The sequence below is a fragment of the Papilio xuthus genome, unplaced genomic scaffold (assembly GCF_000836235.2).
Source record: "Papilio xuthus unplaced genomic scaffold, Pxut_1.1 DF825946.1, whole genome shotgun sequence".
In the NCBI taxonomy this organism is placed as follows: domain Eukaryota; kingdom Metazoa; phylum Arthropoda; class Insecta; order Lepidoptera; family Papilionidae; genus Papilio; species Papilio xuthus.
The window spans coordinates 12,820,067-12,841,091 of NW_013532703.1; the positions used below are offsets into that span (position 1 = coordinate 12,820,067).

Here is a 21,025-nt window from a genome sequence, read left to right on the forward strand (position 1 = left end):
ATCGAACGAGACGAGAACGTGAACGCACGTGTTGCGAGTGTTAACGAACATGGAACATTATCGTGACGAAAATTATGCAATGTGAAATTTATTTTTATCGTGTTTTTAGTTTTACTAGCTTATTTAAATAAGTCACATCTGTATCCTATCACAATAAATATTGCAGTAATCAATAAACTTAAGCTTTTGCTTAATTTTCAAAGCTAAAATGAATTCAATGTATACATTGCTTAACGGCACAGTTAATAAAAATTTGTCTCAACATAAACTTAAGCTATACTTTAATCTATTTAGAAATTATTCCTCACGAGAATTTCTTAACGATGTTTATTCTCGGACTAAGCTAAAGTGTAAATGTAAGTAAAAGAAAGTTTGTAGTTTTTTTTACATAAGATTAATTTGGGTTTAAAACTAATTTATTGTTTCCAGCCAAGAAACTCCCACAAGATGTTAATCCTAAAGGCGTGTTTGCATGCAATGAATTAGATTTATCAGAAGTTAAAGTGTATGGATTCGATTATGATTATACTCTAGCCCACTACAAACCATCTTTAGAACATTTATTATACAACCTTGGAAGGAATATGCTTTTAGAAAAGTATAAGGTCAGTCATGTCCTTATCAGTATTATTGAGTAAAATCTTTCATTTGTGTTACTTACTGGCCAGTTGTATCCAAGGAACTGGCTGATAATAAATCTTCATTAACTTTTTCTTTTCCCTTTTAACATTGTTTATTTTTTCATTGATCAATAGCTATAACAATACTCAAAGCATATGTTATTTTATGTTCTTCTTGTTAGAATTCATTAACATTGACTTACAAAAAAATAGTCATCCATATCTGTCCATCAAAAAATTTGTTTTTTTAATGTTATTAAGATAAGATAGATGGAATGTTTGATGTTTATTTGATAGTCAATCATAGGAATGTCATTTTGTAGTGTAAATAAAAATGTGAGAATTAACACAAGGCCTGTACAGGCCCATTTTTTCAACTGTTAAAAAATGTATAAACTTATGGTGAGGCAAGACAATATGTTATTGCAGTGAAAACCCAATTAAACCCGCTATAAGTAAAAGTAAGGGGAAAGTACAAGCTTGGTAAAGATTTAAAATTTTAATATTCCATTCCAGTATCCAGCTGAAATTTCAAAATTGGAATATAAACCACACTTTGCTGTAAGAGGATTGCATTATGACATAGAAAAGGGGCTGCTGTTAAAATTGGATTCATTTCTACAAATCCAGTTTGGTGCAGTTTACAGAGGATTAACTCCGGTATCAACTGAGGAAGTGCTTAAAATATACAAGAACAGAATAATACCAATTGCATATGTAGAGGGTGACAATAGAGCGCATAAAGTAAGTAATTTTATATTTTTTTAAAACAAGTAACAAGAAGGCTCGATGTAAAGTTAAAAGATGTTTAACATATATTAAAACACAGGGGATATATAGGAAAGATAAATGTCTTTTCTGTATCTCCTCTAACTACCTTCTAACTTGACTATGGGCAATACACATCACCATTTTGGCAATTTCAGGTAATAACGCATTTGCCATTTTGTTTAAAAAAATGCATTATGAAAAACATACTCCAATTATAATTCAGTAACATAATTTGATGTATTGATACTATGTTGTTTTATATTTACAAATGTGGTGTCATTTGTAGACATATGTATTCTGTTGTATGTTGCAAGCAATCAAAGGCACTTGTATGCAATCATTCCCCCTTTCATTGTGACACAAGGTCTATATGGCATGATATGGTATAACTAAATAATGCACTTCATTTGTTCGTTCATTGTAAAGTGACCATGTTGCATTGATTTCGGGGATATGCTTAGTTTGATAGGAAATGTTGAAGAATTAAAATTTATTCATATATCAATATTGTTATTATTTAAAGTAAAAGTTTATAGTATAGACAGTTATTTTTTCCCTTTTAACCAAAATTATTAAAAAGGAATTTTCCTCTTCATTTGTTTTTTTCTTTGTGTTACCTTAAAACATTGCTTATGGAGTCTTTTTATATTTAGCTAATGATTGTTGTATGAACCCATTTGAATTTGATCAAGATCTGAGCAGTATGTAATTTATTCATTATTTTTTTTAAAATATTAAATAGCAATTTCCTAATTTCCAGGAGAACCGTGCAAAGATGGTGCACTTAGCGGATCTGTTTTCCGTACCAGAAATGGGACTGCTTTGTAATGTCGCCGAATATTTTATTAGAAACCATATAGATTATCATCCTGAAATCCTCTTCTTGGATGTAAAGGTACTATTGTATTTTTTTTTCTTATTTTTCAAATCTTTGTTTTTTTATATTTCGATATTATTAGAAAATGATAAGTTATTTTAGATATAAAGTTTTTAATTTCAGAATTCAGTGCAAAGCTGTCATCCAATAATGCATAAGATTGTAGCTCAAAATGTGGATGAATACATTCGGCCCAATTCAGATTTAAAAAAATATTTTCAACTACTAAGGGACCATGATAAAAAATTGTTCCTTGTAACAAACAGTCCTTATCATTTTGTGTAAGAATTAATATTTTTATTTTGTGGGTGTTGCCGATATATTTAGAAATTTCTAAACCAGTGTTGCATGGATTGAGAAAATTTAGACAATTTAGTTATTAATATTATGAGAAAAATACAATAGTTTTTAAATGTAAATCTCAATTAAAAATAATACTTAATTATTCAAATTAATAATGTTCTAGTTAGTATATGCTTTTGATAACTTTATCAAAATACTAAATAGATTCTAGTAAATGCATGTGTATAGGTTTTGGTTTGGTTTTGGTGTGATGTTGCATTTTGCATGTAATATATGTTATTATTACGTACTTTCAAACCCAGTTCATAGTTTATTTATTATTAAAAACATGTTTGTTGCAGTAACGCCGGCATGGAGATGTTAGTGGGTTCAGATTGGAGAGATTACTTCGACGTTGTGATAGTAAACGCGAACAAACCTAAATTCTTCACTGAAGTGTCTCGACCTATACGTGTTTTCGACAAGAATGCCAACACTCATATCTGGGAGAAAGTCACATCTCTGGAAAAAGGCATTATTTATTATGAGGTAAGTAAACTGCAAATAAGTATATTATAACTACTGTACTGTTTTTTTTATAATTACTACTATAATAAAAATAAAAAACATCTCAACCTAGAAAAAGAGTATATATATATAGAGTATATATAGATAGGCAAGAAGGATATCTGACCTCAGTGCATATAAGTCAAACTAAAATACTGTCACTCACTAGCGCCCTCTTGTCAATAACAAAAAAGTATCATAAGGTCTTTTTCATAGCTGTCACTTCATGTTTTTTTTCTTTTTTTGCCATTTTCTATGCCCATGTAGGTTAACATATTTTCTGACAGAATTAATCACGATAACGGGGCCTCTCATCCGGCTACATATCCTTGTTTGACTATAAGTTTTAACTTTATTGCAATTTCTCTAGTCTAAACTGCTTTACCAATTTGAAAGATTGAGTTCTTATTACTTTCTTACTCTTTTCTTTGTCTAATTAATCCTATATGATGAATGGTGAATAAGTTTCTTGATGATGAGATATCATGTTGGTGTGTAGTTATTAGCATTATATTGTTGCAGGGCACGGTGAAGCAGCTGCAGGAGCTGACGGGATGGTGCGGTCACCAGGTGCTGTACTTCGGCGACCATCCCTACAGCGACCTCGCCGACGTCACGCTGGAACACGGCTGGCGCACCGGGGCCATCATCAATGAACTTACAGTAAACATATCTTATATCTATGTTATACTAGCTGTTACCCGCAACTCCTCCCGCGGGAAATGAAAGAATTTAGTAAATAGCCTATGTGTTCTTCCAGACTATGCTCTGCATCTATGGCAAATTTCAACGCGATCCATGCACCTGATTTGGAGATACCTTCAAACAAACATCCCTTCATCTAAACATTCGCAACTATAATTAGTACGATAGTAAGATTTTCGGTCGCCTACGATTTCGTCAGAGGAGTATTAAGAAAAGTAACTTATAATTTGCTCGCGTGAATCACTATCTTCCCATCCAAGACCAGTTAAAATCGATAGAGCCGTTCTGGAGATTACTCAGAACGAACACAGACATACAGACAGACAGGCAAACATTTTATATGTTATCAGCAATGGAACTACATAATGTGTATGAAATATCACTTTTTTTAAATTACACTTCAATATACTATTAATTCACACAAATTCGGTGGTGCTAGTATGTGCTATTGATCTGGCTATGTGTATACCTTATCGTTGAATTTTGGGACACGCTGTATATATTTGTGAACATGAAAAACCATTTGTTACTTTCTCAGCACGAAATAAAGACGCTGAACACGCAGACCTTCAAGGAGAATGCCAACTGGCTACAGATGTTGACGCAGATCATAGAAGACCATCAAGACCACAAAGAACCTGAAGCTGTGGAGGTCATAGCACAGTGGATGGCAGAGCGGGACCAGCTCAGGTATGTCAAATAATGTTCAGTCTCCCACCATCGTTTCAGTATATATGAACTTCAACTTTTTATCTTTATGCTAACCAATGTTGCACTTTTGCATGTCTAATTCCCCCGTTTACTTATTAATTTGGCATGGAAATATTTATTATCTGGAATTTAGTCTAAAATATTACAAACTGATTTAATAATGTCGTAATTTGCCCCTTATTGCTAATACCATCTCTTAGGTTTTTGATAAAGTCCGTGTTATGTAAATATGAGCTATCGCCCGCGAATCCGTTTCTACAGAAGTAAAACAAAACTTAATGCCTATGTGTTTTTTCAGACTATGTTCTACATCTATGACAAATTTCAGCAAGATCCTTGTCTTTCTTCCATCCATCCATCCATCCATCCATCCAAACATTCGCATTTACAATAGTAGTAAGATAATACGCATTTAATATTGTATGAAGTGGAAGTGGAACGTTTAAATTTACAATTTTCATTTAGAAACTAATGTTATTGTGAAATATCTATTTTTATAACTGACTGATGATTTTCTTGTTACAAAGCATCGCCCAACAAACACAGTGCGTATATTTATTTAGAATTTTTTCTCTCTTTTTATTAGAAATGTGAAGTGATTTGGTTATGTTCTTCTCCGTAGAGTGTTGTAGTATTGATTTTATATATCTTTATTTATTAATTACTAGCTTTCGCCCGCGACTCCATCCGCGCGGAATTAAAAAAACTTTAGCCTATGTGTTCTTCTAGGCTATGTTTACATCTATACCAAATTTTACTGAGATCCATTCAGCCATTCCGAAGATACCTTCAAACATTCATTCATCAAAACATTCGCATTTATAATATTAGTAAGATAAACAGAAAGCCATAAGAAAAAATGTTTTTTTTTACTTTATTTATTGTTATATGCATTTAAATATTGGCTTGATTTTAATTGCTATTTTAGTTATTTCGTGGATTATTGATTTTTTTTTAAATTTCCAGGAACGATACAAAATCGGTATTCAACAAGCAGTTCGGCAGCGTGTTCCGCACTTATCACAATCCAACGTATTTCTCTAGACGTTTGTTTAGATTTGCAGATATTTATACATCAAATATAAGGAATCTTCTCAACTACTCATTGACTCATACATTTTATCCCAGGCGAGGTGTCATGCCGCACGAATATGGATCTTATTTCGTTTGAACAAGCTATATTATAGGTTTTTCTATTTCTAATTTGAATTATTTATTGTTGGTTTCTGAGACCAAAATCCCTATATAAAGACAAGAGATAATAATATGTTCTATGTTTTTACTTTGGTCTCGGAAACCAACGATTAGTGTTCGATATACATGGTGATCCAAAATTGATTTTTAAAAACCTGTATATTTAAGATGTAAAATAATTGTTAAGATTAATTGAGATTTGAACAGTATATCTTCTGCCTCATATATCTAACAGTATTTTTTTGAAAATATTTTATTTTTGATTAAATTTTATTTGCAGTATTTTTCATTTGGAAGTTGTAAGTGCCATTACTATTCCTACGAAGGAATATTATTTTCTGTTAGTATAGGATATTTCTCTGATCACATGTTTCAGTACATATTTTAATATAAATCATGTCTTGGTGTAATAAAATACAAAATAATATTACTCACTGATCTGTCGCTAATTAAGTGTTCATATATAATCAGTCTTTAAAACTCCATAATTTTATTACTACATAGTGTTAGGAAGAAAATCCGAAAATGTGTCAGTGTATTGACTCAACACTAGCCTTACTAAAATGTCGACGTTTATGTCCCCTCACTATTCATTCTGACACTGGACTTTGTAACGAAAGCACGTCATTCGCGCTAAAGGATTTTAATTAATAATGTCTAAAAATAGATAAATATAAAACATAATATTAAAAATCATTTATCCATATGTAGTAAGAGTCTGATATTATTTAAAAGGTTTTACTCCAAAGTCAACTTCTAAAGTGAACCCTAATATGCAAATTTTGTCATTTAAATATGCCATTTTATGTATTCCTAAACGATGTTTTGATATGAAGTTAAAATTATGCTCATACTTTTCTAGTCCGAAGTATTTAACATATTTTCTTTTCCAGTTTTTTTCTTATAGATATATGTTAGTTATTAAGTTGAAAATATATTTTTCATATTCAAGTTTTATGGTCATTTTATATGTGCATATAATTTTGAAAATGTTTCAATTTTTTTTATTTTAATGCAGAAAAACAAGAACTTAGTACATGGATAGTGTTTTTTCATCGAAAATAATAATCTTTTTTTTTCTTTAATATTGTAAGATAGTCGTTAAAATGTTAAAATATTGGTAGAGTATTAAAATTTCGATTTTTGTTTATTAAACAGGAATGTCACAAAATTCCAATCTTGCCAAAAACTTTGAAGGAAATGTCAGATCCAAAATTCAAAGTGATTTTTTTAATGTCAAATTAAAGTAGGAAATGAAAGGGACAAAAGAATCCAAAAAAATTGCATAATTCAAATAATAAATTAAAACAATGTAATAATTCATGCATAAATTAGTCGGAAGTTTTATAAAATATATTTTTTGCCGTATTATTAAGATATAGAAATAAGAATTTTTGATCTGCAAAATAATCTTATAAAAAAAAACCTATCATCGAAGTATTGAAATAACGAATAATTTTGCGATATTTTGATACGATTTATTATTTATGGTATATGTTTTTTTGTTTATTGTTAAACGTTTTTTAAAAATGTTTTAAATAAATCAGAAACAACATTGAATTGTTTTATTCGACATAATTTAAATATTAATAATCTGTTTGTTATTCGGTTTTTATCGCAATTTGCTGGCACTCTTGATAACCTATTATTACTTCATACTTCGTTGATTCCTCTCCTATCATACTTAATCGATCGAACTTTGTCCCTTATATCTAACAATGATTTAAGCACGAAAATATGAAATAATTGGCTTAAATAAAGCATTTTCTCTGCATATTTTAACCTACTTTTTCCTTAATATTTTTCTAGTTTAGTCTTTTAAACATTTAGGTGTGGGCAGTCTTATTAAAACAAGTATGAAAGAAATATCGTTTACTAGATGACTTCACAATTGATGTTACTAAAAATCATAAATAAAAGAATATCCATACAAACATAACCTACAACTATTTTGGTGAACTTACAAAATGTAATTAATAGGTCGGATAAGCGGTGTCAATGAGAAGTACATTTTCTGCTTTCAATGTTTTAGTCTGTATGGTAAAGTGTACGTTGTTGTAGGCCAGTTTGCATGGTCTGTCAGGTCGCGCCATGAAGCATAGAGTATAGAGCGCGGTCTCCAACTCGGGTGATGTGCCCACAAACATAGTGATCTCTGGTGCATCTTTGGTCTCACTCAAGATGGAATGCTGTTTCAGGATCAATCCTTTCTGTAAAAGGTAAAATATATTAGACCCGATAAGACTTGACATTACTTTTTTTATTGAAAGAAATGGGTAAGCCCCACTCTCGGGGTTTAGGTACCCATTCCAAACTCTTATTTGAAGATTTCTGAATTACTTACTCCGGACAAATCCAGCTTATCAATATAGCCAAGGTAATTGGCTTTGCGATCCATCTCGCGCTTTGCGAAGAATAACCAGCTGTGAAGACCTGAAAATAATGAAAAAGAAAAATTAATAATTTGTTTAAAAAGAGTTCTTATCGATTTTCACGTGTTAATTTAAAAAAAAAATATGGTGAAAAAATATCTTACCAAGAACTTCATTGGATTTCAATTCAGCCATGAAGATGTTTTCAAAAGCACAACTGCATTTGCAAAGGCCGGTCCAGTGACGCGCGTACTTTGTGAACCAAATCTTTTTTAATAATTCCACTTGTTCATTGTATTCATTAAGTTGTGTCAAGCCTAAAATTACAAAAAAAAGGTAAGTTGTATTCTTTTGCTTCCTCATAAAAAGAACTATTTCACTGACTAGTACTGTAAAAATAAATTAGGTAAACTTACCTTTGTTAACCAAGAACGTCATTAAACTTCTAATGGGGCCGGTGGCCAAGATAGTGTTAATGTATGTTGTTTGTTCCGACTCCTCCTGTTAAATAAAAAATCATCAGTTGTAGTTTGGCAAACGGATAAATTTCTTCTAATAGGAAGTGAAAAAACGAGCATATATTTAACTCAGGCGCGAGCAACGCCTCCATAAGGGCCTTTCTGGACCATATCTCAAAAAGGCCCTGAATTAGAACTTACTACTGTAATTTTATAACCGTGTTAACACAGATACTAGGCTTATTTTAAATTTCACAGTTCGCGATCAAACTGAAATCGATACCCTTTGTCGCTGTCACTCAATTTGTTCATGCTACTTAAGTGGTTATTGAGTTATTGTGTTCCTCGGTAAAGAATAACAACGTTGCTGTAAATGTATGTTTGAGGAAGAAAAACATTACGATATTATGAGTAATCTGAAAAAATGATATTACGTTACATACTAATTTACGGCCCTAAGGGAAAGGGACAAGAGGGCCTTTATAGCATAGTCCTCTAGAATACTAATTCTACTAACAATTAATTTAATCTTATATATATTAATTTAATCAATTAATGTTTTGTTTTGTCGTTCGGATCAAATAAACTTGAAACCGATAGTCCTTTGGATGTGCAAGACCTGGTATAAAATATAAATGTTTTTTATGACTTCTTGTTTTGCCGGCGTTTATCTTAGTTTAAACGTTAGAATCCCATGCAACGGATTTCGCACTTATTTCAGATTAGTTTTTAAATTAATATCTACTGACCAGACATAATTTGTATGCTAACATATATCGAGATTTCTGTTTGTCTTTTTGCACTGTTAGAGAAGAAACTACACATACATAGGCTAGCCCTAACGTTTAATTTTGAAATTTTGTGATCACAAAATTGTTTCCTTTGTGACTTTGGTTACCGTTAAAATAGCACAGATAACAAATTGAGTCTAAGTATTTATAAACGATTGACTAAGGCAAAGTGAGGAAAATACACATGATTTCAATGATGTCATGCCCCGCGAAATCCGATCCCCTTATTCAGAGAGACCATTCGCATTTGTGTCATTAAAGTGCTAATTTACTTGCTACTTTTAGGTTCAGATGAAGATATGTTTTGAAAAGATAACTTACATTTGGTGTAACGAACTCTGGCCTTATGACATTCTTGTGATAGTTGTCGAAAAGAGCAACGAAAGGTCGAATTGTTGGGCCGTTCCACACGTTCTCTGGCACATTTAATAAGCTGTAAAACAAGTTTTAAATTGTATATAAACCTTTCGTTGGTATTGTAATTTAAATAATAATATGATTTCAATCTTTATACTCTTAGTTATGTAACTTTGTTGATATACATATTAAGGTTGCTTTTAAAATCACAATAGCTGAGTAACCATTTTTTTGGTGATTCATCAGTGAAGGTTTTGTTTTTTTATATCAAAAGGACATTGATGAAAAATGAATCTACTCACTTTGATTGGGCTTCGTCGTTTTTGGAGAGGGGGCTAGTTTTCCCTTGCAAATTGACTTGTATGTAATTGAGTGCATTGTTGATGTCCGCATTGAACATTTCCTCGCTGAGCTTCAAAATATCATCATCTGTGGTAGAGTCCTGCACCTGCCGCAGCATGTCTTCGTAGCTCTTTTTCTTGGCATAGTCGACGACGCCACCGACCACGGTGCCAATCTGTTGAAGCGTGTTAGTCGCCGTGTTCCCTTGTTGACCCGTCACCGAATTGCCTATAAGGTTCGGTAGGATATTGGAGAAGATCTGGCCGGCGGCCTGCGCCAAATCATCGGCGTGGCAAGCCGCCGCACAAAGCAGAAGAACCAGCGTTACTCTCATGTTTCTGTGGTGGCTAGGACGTTAGTTCTAGCACGACCGCGACGCACTAGTGATCTCTATGCCCGCGCTCGCGTCGCCTGCGATACGGAGCGACCTCAGGATGACGTCATTTCCAGCCGCCTATATATCTATAGATACGGCATGTTGTCGAGAATCAACTCGTTTTCCACTCGATTTCCAGTTTTAGAAGCAATGATCGTTCGGCATAATCAATGCCAGTTGTTAGTAAACCTTGGTAAACAACAATGACCTCGGTCCCTCGTTAAGGACTCACACGTACGGTGTATGTATCAATAGACACAAATCAATCACTCCGTCGCGTATCGTACGTATGTTTTAAATGACTGACACACTAGTCGTTATTACCTGGTCTGTTTATATTTGCTGATGCTATTGGTTGATGTCGTAATGATTGATACAGTTATTGTACTACGAAGGAATTGACACATTCCCATACACTGCCCATTGTATTAAATAACATACGTACGTCGTCTAGATTCATGTGTCCATGTTATTGCCGATGTGTCAGCCACATTACCCAGCTCTCTAAATATTTAGACAAGGTATTTTCAGTTTACAGAAGGGAATGGTTGGAATGTCATCCTATTTTTCCAACAATAATTTATATCCCAGGTTAAGAATTCTATCTCAAATTTATAAGAAACTAGCTGTCGCCCGCGACTCTGTCCGCTTTGAAAAAATCTTAATAAGTGTCATCTACATCTATGCCAAATCTCAGCAAGATCCGTTAAGCCGTTCCGAAGGTACGTTCAAACAAACATCCATCCATTCATCATTTAAACATTCGCATTTGTAATATCAGTACGATGTTTTAGTTGAAGCGTTGAAGTGTCGATAAGTACAAAAAGAAAGTTATTTGAAAAGAGACATCAGAGGCAGGCAGTCTCAGACGAGCGCGCGCGTGTAATGCAAAACTTGCGTGCCGAGAGCTGTCGAGCTGCCGAGATGTTCCTTCGCCGGGAAAATCGTATCATACTTTATGTATAATGCATCGGAACCGATGATTGAACTGCTTTAGTGTCGCACAAGAAACTCTATCGATCGATATTGTTATATGGATTTCCATTCACGATGACATTACAAAGATATCTTGTTGAATAAATTCTGCTATATTATGTATATTTATATATTTAACTTTCTGTACTCTTATAAGTCAAGTTGAGAAGAGATACGCCAATTGTAATAAATATAGCTATCTTCCTATGTCCACATACCGTGCAAATAAAAAAGAACATGCTGTCCATTGTTCAAACTTTAATATTCTAATTTAATAATTCAACAGCACAGAGTGACGTATCGAAACAAATTATTATGCATACTTATTTCTTTGTTCGTATTTCGATAAAACATAATCAATTCAGTTTGTAAGAGGTACCAGACCTTTAGAGGAACATTCATAATGAGGTAGCTAGCTAAAAAACTTCAAAACTAGCTGTCGCTCGCGACTCCGTTGGTGCGGAATTGAAAATAAAGGTAATAAGTAGCCTACGTGTTTTTCTAGACTATGTTCTACATCTGTGCCAAATTTCATCAAAAACTGTTCAGACCTTCCGGAGATACCTTCAAACAAACATCCATCCATTCAACTATCCAAATATTCGTATTTCTCATATGAGTAAGATGGATTAATTTAATTTATTATCAAAATGATTTCCAAGTAAATATTTCTTGTTTATAACATTCTTAATCTCAGTCCACTCTCGTCCGTTCAAGTTATCGTTCGAGGTTAACTAACAAAGGTCAGTGTGAGGCAAAGATGACGTGACCCGACAAGCTACAAGTTTGCCGAAAACATTTGCCAGGCGGTTCTCAATACTAGTTAGTTGGTCTTGAATGTCAAACGTAGGCTGTAGTTAGACAATATGAAGATCGCGTTTATTTTATTATTCGCCTTTTATTATGCTGAATGTAAGTAACTTTAATCTATTATAAATAAGATTTAAAATTATGCTTTATGAATATGTATTGAGTAATGAACATTGTAACAGCTGTTATAAATTGTATAATTTATAATTTTGATATCGTTTAAAACTAATGTTAACAAATATGTTCACTATAATTGATTTTCTCGTAGATTTCTTTACTCTGCGCTGTTATTTGTATTTGCGATAAGCAATGGAGACGCGTTTACTAAACAACCATTTTATAGGTTATATTTCTATATACATTTTACTTCTTTGTTATTTTGTTTATGCAAAATAATTTCCGCGTTCATGGAGGTTTTGTAATTTGGAGGTTTGGTAATAAAAATGTTGTTTTGTTTCGGATTTTCCAAAATTGTTATTTTTACTCTTATGAATAAACAAAATATAAAATCAACAATTTCTTATATTAATTGTCATTGACATATTCTAGGTCGTAAAGTATACGCGCCTATTGACAAAAATGCGAACCTCGCATTTATCAACATGGAGTCAGGTGGCGTGAGAGCAGGTCAACGCCCTGTAAACCCAGCTCCAGCTGTTCCAGCGCCTACATCTGTACCTGCTAACGTTCCTAAACCGACACCGGCCGTACCAACTACGATTAAAGCTGTACCAGCTGCGAAACCAATTCAAACTACTCAAGCACCGACCCAGGTGAAACCGGTACCCGTGTATCCTACCCCAGCAGCTAAGCCTGTCACTACACCTGGTCCCGGCAGTGTACAACATCTAATTAACTTCTACGATAGTCAGGGTAAAGCCAGTGTCATTCGCCCATACAGTTACAGTCAAGCTGTTAAACAAGGATAAATGTTTTCATCCATGTTTAGTAACTTAAAATCATTGTATTTATTAATAAAATTAAATATGCATGTTATTTTTAATTGTAAAATTTATCTTTAATCTAAAATGTATTGAATATTACCAAAATTATAATTTTCACATATTATGTTTATTTATTTATTTTTTGTTTATTTAATATTAATCAGAGGACAATATACACAATTATAATAAAATTTTCTATAAACCCATTGATGTTTCGTTTTGAGAAATAATTATTGAAGGAAAACATTTTTTGTGACCTTTCGTGATAGTAATGTGAATTCCTGATAATAGTATCTAAGTAAATGGTACAAAATAAATATTCGTTAAATTACTAAGGTTTCATAAAAAAATATAATATTTAAATTATCAGTCATTTTCTTATTTATGATGTTTATGTCCTTATGGAATATTAAACTTTAATAAAATACACATGTTTTGCTATGTATGAATATCAGATAATAATCCTGACGCCTGGACAAACAAAATTAGGATTTAAGGCGTATTCAAATTACACATGTTATTATAATTTTATTGCAGGCGCTAAAATTTAATTGGGATGTGTGTACGCAATATTTTATATGTTCATTAATATTTAATACTTATTATGTAGGAAAATTAAAGTAGCAATAGTAACAAGACCTTTTATTTACAGAGTGATCTTATTAAACTTTTTTTAATTATGAGGACAAAATTCCCTAACAATCACCAATGTCACGTAAATTTTATAGATTTTTTGCACACAAATTGAAATTATTCAATGCAGCGACAAAGGATACTGTCCAACGGATCAATTACAGTTGAAATCGTTGTGTTCCCGTCAGTGAAAGTTAGACGAGAATGCCGTCTCGCGAGGGTTGGTACGCTTTTACTGGTCACAACTGCTTCTAGGCAATGCTCATTTGAGTTTCACTAATCGAGATAATGAGCCAATAGAATTCAAATATACTTCCGATCTCTAGGATACCTATACTTTATTGCAATTTCTCTTAGCATAATATAATATCTATTATTATATTATAAGATACTAGGTGTCGACCGCGACGCCGTCCGGGCGGAATTAAATAAAAACTTTATAAGTACTATATGTCTGCTTCCAGACTATATCGTATATCTGTACTAAATTTCAGCGATATCTATGCACCTGTTCTGGAGATAACTTCAAACATCCATCCATCCGAACATTCTCATTTATAACATTAGTAAGATTATTAGATTTTATTTGCATTCCATGTTATTCTAGGTAAGATAACTACGAAATAAAATTGTGAGAACACATTTGCCTCACGTCAAATTCTGTAGAAAATATGCCTTACAGCTTGTTCTCTTTTTATTAAAGTTCCCTATTATGTTGCGTGTTTAAGATCCCACGTTGTTTTCATAATTTAAATAAAATTATTATTAAAATTATGTTTTCAAGATAAAAATATGACATACGAAATGTCGTTACGCTTTCGCTATGTGAGGCGCAGTGAATTAAAGAATACGTAGTAAACTTCCGTCACTTAATTAAATACCAGCCAAATGTACAATTTCTTTTTCATTTTAATAAAGAAAGTAAATGAACTCAAAGTAACTCATATTCCAAATGAGATTTGATTTGTTTTAAGATATTTTTAATTTGATTTGAATGCTTTGATCGATTTAATTGAATTTGTTTTTAATTTCACAATCTTATGATAACATTGCAAAAGTTGTACTCGTCATTTATTGCTGTACTAGCACGATCATTTTTTTTTCCAGAGAGGAATGCTTTATGCATACTCCGCGCCCCGGGGGGGGCGCGGTAGTTATGTGGGATTCCCCTCCATAGCGGAGGCATACCCACTAAACCTCTCTGTTCCTCCAACGCATCGGGACGGGACCACGGGCACGCTTTCGCTCTCGTTCGCGGCCCCGTCTGCGCCAGCTGCCGAGGCAGCTCCCTCTGGGGGGGATACTAGCACGACCACAACTCCGACCGCGCGGGATTAAAAACAAACTTATTTAATAGCCTATGTCTTCTTCCCGGCTATGTTCTACATCTATGCCATATTTTTAAGAGATACACTCAGCTGTTCCGTTCTGGAGATACCTTTAAAGAAACTTACATCCATCCATCTATTATCATCAGTCCCCACCGAGGGGCTCGGAGCCTAACCTAAGTTAGGGGTGACTAGGCCATAGTCAACCACGCTGGCCTACTGCGGGTTGGTTGACTTCACTCATATCTTTGAATTTCTTCTCAGATATGTGTGCAGGTTGCATCACAATGTTTTCCTTCACCGTAAGAACGTCGGATAAATGTACATATGTAAATCGGAAATCGAAAAACACATTGGTACATGGCGGGATTCGAACCCAGGACCTGCAGATTGCAAGTCAAGCGTTAGACCACTGAGCCACCGACGCTCCTTATCCATCCATCCATCTAAACATTCGCATTTATAATATTTTATTATTAAGAGTAAGAAGTACTCGTCAGAAGTATGCCAATTGATTGATTTTATTACTGTATATATTGATACGTATTGTTGTTTCTGTTATATTCAAAGAGAATATGAGGGATAACAGTATGTGTACAAGTGTAGTAGACTAGGGTTGGCCAACTTGATTAAATCACAGATCAACTTTTTACTGACGAGTCCTGTACGATCTACCAATTACAAACTTCTTTAAAACTGAAATGAAATAGCGTAGTTCAGTAAAATATATTTAATTAGTGTACATTTGAGATTCTTTTGCTACGTTATGTTTTACATCTTATTTTATATATAAAAGAAAGTCGTGTTAGTTACACTATTTATAACTCAAGAACGGCTCTACTAATATGGCTATAAATTGGTAAGGAGCTTAGAGCCAGGAGACGGACATAGGATACTATTTATTATTTTTTTCGAATTTATGCCTTCAAGAGTTGCTTTTTATTTAACTTATAAATATTATAAATGCGAATGTTTAGACGGATGTGATGTGGATGGGTGGGTGGGCTACACTAATTAAGTTTTTTTATATATCCACGCGGACGGAGTCGCTGGCGATAGCTAGTTTGTATTAAAACACTTATTAATAATTTATATATGAATCATGAATATACTAATATATAAACATTCGATATAATTTTTTATACTATCATTTTTTCGAAATTTCTTCTATAAAGGAAGTACAACATAATCAATTTATGGTTTATTATAATATAATGTACATACATACATATATTTTTTATAATATTATTTAACTTTCACCTATGTATTACATCATTTAGTAGGAAGCATATTGTAATTATCCTATGAATATATAGATCGAAATAACATATTATTACGATTAAAAAAATGCACATTTTTTTACATAATATATTTACATATTTATCATATATTAGTTTCCATTGCATTAATAACACGCAAAAATATTACTGTCACATTTTTCTGAAGAAAAAAGTGTGAGATTCCAATATCTTTTATACAAGAGTTTCAGCAATGGAAGCGTACTATTAGATATGAATTAAATTCATCATTCATAAGACACAAAAGTAATTAGCATTAGCCTGTTGTATTCTATACCCTAAACAAGACATGGGCGACTTTCACTTTCGTTTCAGCGAGCGGGTGACGTCATCAGGACCCTCTACGGCAGCGGCAATCGTTGCGCAACTGTCCCCATTTAACGAACAATAACAAATGTGATTCATTAATGTTACGTGAATATCGGTATAGTTCCTTACTAGATGCTAGATAAAGACATGTTTAGACAGGATTTGTTTTTATTTCAGTTTCAGTATCGTAGTTATAAAAGAATCAATTCTAATAGAATACGATTTACGTTTTAGATGCTGAAAACCATAAAATAAAGTGTGTTTGAATAGCTTCTGTGTTGAGTTGAAATATGTAGGAATGCTATTCAGATGAGATTTAACAAAACGTCAGGTCTGAGCGTAAATGAAATATATTGAAATCGATACAGTGCCAACCAAACAGTGTTTTAAATTTATTATATCTTAATTTTTCATATTTCTGTTTCGTAAACCAATTCATTTAAGTCTGGAGTGTAATTTAGTGTGAAAGACTATGACTGCTCTACCATAACTACTGTACGACTCGCTTAATTTATTTATTTGCACATTTTGCCTAAAAAATATTTTGGTAAGTATTAGGTGTGTAAACAAACAACAATGTACTTCATACTTGCAACTAGCGGTTCCAGGCGTCCGGATAAAGCCGTACATATGTAAGCTTTTTGATTGCGTGCGACCAAAACAAACGGTGTCCGGGTTGTTCGGTTCTTGTTAGGTTTTGGCAGTGACCTCAGTGGCCTTAATAATGTAGGATGTCTGGCCTTTCTACCCAAATGTCCGGTTAAACTGGCTGGTCTGTCCTGCTATTCGGTTTGGCGACCTGGCAACCCTAATTGCAATGCTTCTATGGAGAAGCCAGGGTATTATTTGTTATAAACAATAGACCAAGCCAATTGCGTCGTGTACTTTTTAACTATGCAGCTAATCTGCAAACAAAGACAAGAGACCATTTTATATCTATATAGTATGTCGGATAAGCGAAAGTGTCTCGGGTATTTTGTGTGAAAATATAATTTCATTGAAACGTATAAGTGAAATTTGGTTAAGTGAGTCTTAAAAGCAGTCTTATATATGGATAGTAGAGTAATAGAAGAAAATTAAAAAACAATTTTTTTTTGTTCCAGATCTCTAATAAAAATATATTTTGATACTGTATTTCGAGACTGGTTTGAGTGAAAAGATGCATTTATAAATAATATGTTGTGTTATTTCCAACCATTACCACAACTGTTACGTTTTGATTTAAAGCAATTTATCATTGTTAAACGTCGTGTACAAAAACAAGCAATTAGTTACGTCAAATGAACATCATAGAGAAAATATTTAGGAGATATAAAATGGCTCTGGAGTTCCCCCACATCCGTCTGAGTCGCGCTCTCACTTTCTTCGGTCGGGTGTCGCGTTACGAAACAAGATCCGCCCTCATTCTGCCGAGTCCGCTTCGAACAGCCGCGCCGTTGGATAATCGAAACTGCCTCATTGTTATCGCTCTTTTGACGTATTTAATTACACAATTACAAAGGGTCAATGCCGTCAATTCGCTCAAGTTTCAAAACACGTATCGTCAATAATTGAATCATAGTTACCTTTTTTAATTGTTTATTTAGGACAAATGACGGACGTGATTTGATTGATTATGTTAAGTTTTATTTAATTTTACATATAACAAATAAATCAAAGATTACCTATTTCCAAAAGCTGTAGTTGAATCATTTGTAATTGCTTTCCTACATATTGTCTATTAGTAGCAATTGTTTTTAAAACGTTTTAAATTTTGTAGTAATTAATATTTATCATTCTTCAATATTAAATCCATGGCTTAATATCATGGGTTATCATTCACAATTGAACGACGCTACCATTTTACTTTTCTCTAATAAATATACTTATGACATTTATAGAAAGTATTTATCCATAATTCAAAAAGAGAAAGACATTTTGTATGACAAATAGTGTCTTATAGAGAGTAATAAAGCTAATTCAGCATAAAAAAATGTTTAAATTATGTGGTTAGAGTATTGTAATGACTAACATAAGCCGAATTGGAACCGTATTCAGTTCGCAAGGAGGTCGTTATTGTGACACGGCGTTGTGCAAAGCGGATCCATGTGCGCGGAACTGGAGGCGCCTCACGGTGCCGTTGCCGCTCTGACGTCTTTGTGGTGACAAAATAATGCAAGCGAAAGTAAAGCTGTACAAATAGGGTTAAGACAATTGGCCTATTTATTAAGTATTCACGCGTCGTTTTGATTCTCTTTTGTTATGATTAATTGCTATAGAAAGATGATGGCATAAAATATAAAAAGATTTTTTTTTATATCATAAGGTGGCATACGAGCGAGCGGCCACTTGAAATCGCTGAAATAGCGAAGTGACCGTTGCCCATAGACATACGCAATAGCATATGCGTTGCCTACCTTCAATCGACGGAGGAGAGGAAGCACAGAAAGAGATAAGCCAGGATTACTTTAAATGATAGACCGTAATTTTCTTTCTAATCTGAGTTGCAGGCGCCGGACGTTTTCATCAAAATCTAAGATTATAGGAATGGTGACTTAGATTATATGATGGTATATCTGAAATGTTCCGGTGGCCAACTAGTCTTACTGTCCGGACTGTACCAAGTTGTTCTGTGATTTCTGAATGAATTTAAAGATTGAAATGAAGGTATATGGATTATATTATAATAAAATGAAATCGTGTTACTAATTAATATCAATTTCATTGGAAATGCGAATGAGAAACATTTAAACAAACGTGTAAGACTCGAGCAACGTTACCGCGACGTCGCGCTCCGAAATATGAAATTGACGAAAAGAGTGAAATCGAATAAATTGCCCATTGTAAGGTGCACCAATTTGGTATTACTTTCTGTTTTAATCCGCTCGAGCTCGGAGCGTACGGCGGGTGAACGATCTGAGATAATGTTCTCGGCGGCAATTAGTGACGCCATTGCATTTTGACGTTTCACGTGCGTACCCCGTACCCGACACAAGCACACGCAGTAGTAACAATTGTGAATATAACAAATTAATTAAACTAGTTTTATTTTAAACGAGTCTGCGAATTTTCTATTCGTCTGGTGAACTTTCTTCTTTTTAAATCGGATACTATGCAAGATAAGTTTTAAAATATTATATTGTTATTAAATGGCGAGAAATATTCTGGGTCATAAAAACTAATATTTTAAGTCATAACTATTATAGGCTTTATGTAAATCTATATTGATAGAGTTGAAAAAAGATTATGTTTCTTCTCCGTAGTGATTTAACAAACATATCATAATGTTAAGAACGATGTTTTGTTTACAAAAAAGTAAAAAAAATATTTCTCATCGAAATTCATTTTTTTAATATCAACTAATGTCTGGTGCACTTCAAGCGCCAGGCCAACATAATAATACATAATTATAAATGAAAACTTAGGGTGTAGAAACAAAAAAACTATAGTTATAAATATAAATGTTAGCACCATAGTATACTTCATTAGAGAACGTTAAAAAAACGTAACGTAACGTCAGAAAAACTAACAAAAAATATAAATGTTTGTTTTGAGATCTCTTTATTTTACCCAAACTTTTTTACATTTACGATAATAAGGTTTTTACAAGTAAAAATTTCGTTTAATAAAACATGATGACTTGTTAAAACACAATTTTCTCTCGAAGCATTTACGCAACTCAGAAATATCTCGAATGCGTTGAAATCTTTTGTTCGACCATTTCATATTTGTCGTTAACTATTGAACGAAATAAATGCATTAATATTTTAATATGTATATATAGTTCTATTAGTTATGAAAACACTTCTACAACTTATCTGTTATCATTTCCTAAACTGTTAAGTTTTTAAATATTAAATAATATTTTTTAATATAAGAATAACAAACCTGATCTTTACCATACAAGATAGAAAAATTTGTTGTGAATTTATCACGAAGCATCATTACCTATTACATATTCTGTTTTGAAAATGAGCTGTTAATTAGATTTATTTAGTAAACCTTAACCTACATAACTTAACATAGTAAGTTTAAAAATACGAAAATGAATTAAGAACTTAATGACTAACATCCTTAACACATTACAAACGGACGCTCATATTAAGCAACACCGGATACATATGACTTAACAATCCTTACATTCCGCCCAACCATTCATACTGACATCAGCGTCATTACAAAACAGAGTTGAATCGCGCCAAAATCTCGATCCGGGATCTAAGCTGAGTGGAAGTGACGTGACAAACGCAACTTTCACGTGTATAAAACGTTGTGGTGGGCAGCCGGCGCGGCCAGTGCATCCCACGACAGAGAGAGGTGAGCATT

At 33.0% G+C, this 21,025-nt stretch overlaps 3 protein-coding genes across 3 annotated transcripts; 2 read left to right on the forward strand and 1 right to left on the reverse strand.

The window, feature by feature from the left end:
- The first annotated feature begins 1 nt into the window (after position 1).
- On the forward strand, positions 2 to 5,747 carry Nt5c (5' nucleotidase C). The gene is made up of 9 exons (XM_013320359.1): positions 2 to 356; positions 430 to 605; positions 1,137 to 1,364; positions 2,152 to 2,286; positions 2,392 to 2,549; positions 2,913 to 3,099; positions 3,640 to 3,780; positions 4,361 to 4,512; positions 5,500 to 5,747. The coding sequence occupies exons 1-9, from the start codon at positions 209 to 211 to the stop codon at positions 5,702 to 5,704; spliced, it is 1,530 nt and encodes a 509-aa protein (XP_013175813.1). The 5' UTR covers positions 2 to 208; the 3' UTR covers positions 5,705 to 5,747.
- Positions 5,748 to 7,586: 1,839 nt separating this feature from the next.
- On the reverse strand, positions 7,587 to 10,395 carry LOC106124850 (poly(U)-specific endoribonuclease homolog). Its single transcript, NM_001311991.1, is given in 6 exon segments — positions 7,587 to 7,937; positions 8,072 to 8,160; positions 8,264 to 8,416; positions 8,516 to 8,600; positions 9,670 to 9,781; positions 10,008 to 10,395. Coding segments are annotated over 6 exon segments (1,050 nt in total). The 5' UTR covers positions 10,382 to 10,395; the 3' UTR covers positions 7,587 to 7,700.
- Positions 10,396 to 12,265: 1,870 nt separating this feature from the next.
- LOC106124094 (gamete and mating-type specific protein A-like) lies at positions 12,266 to 13,358 on the forward strand. The gene is given in 2 exon segments (NM_001312033.1): positions 12,266 to 12,310; positions 12,758 to 13,358. A coding segment is annotated over 1 exon segment (327 nt). The 5' UTR covers positions 12,266 to 12,310; positions 12,758 to 12,810; the 3' UTR covers positions 13,138 to 13,358.
- The last annotated feature ends 7,667 nt before the right edge of the window (positions 13,359 to 21,025 follow it).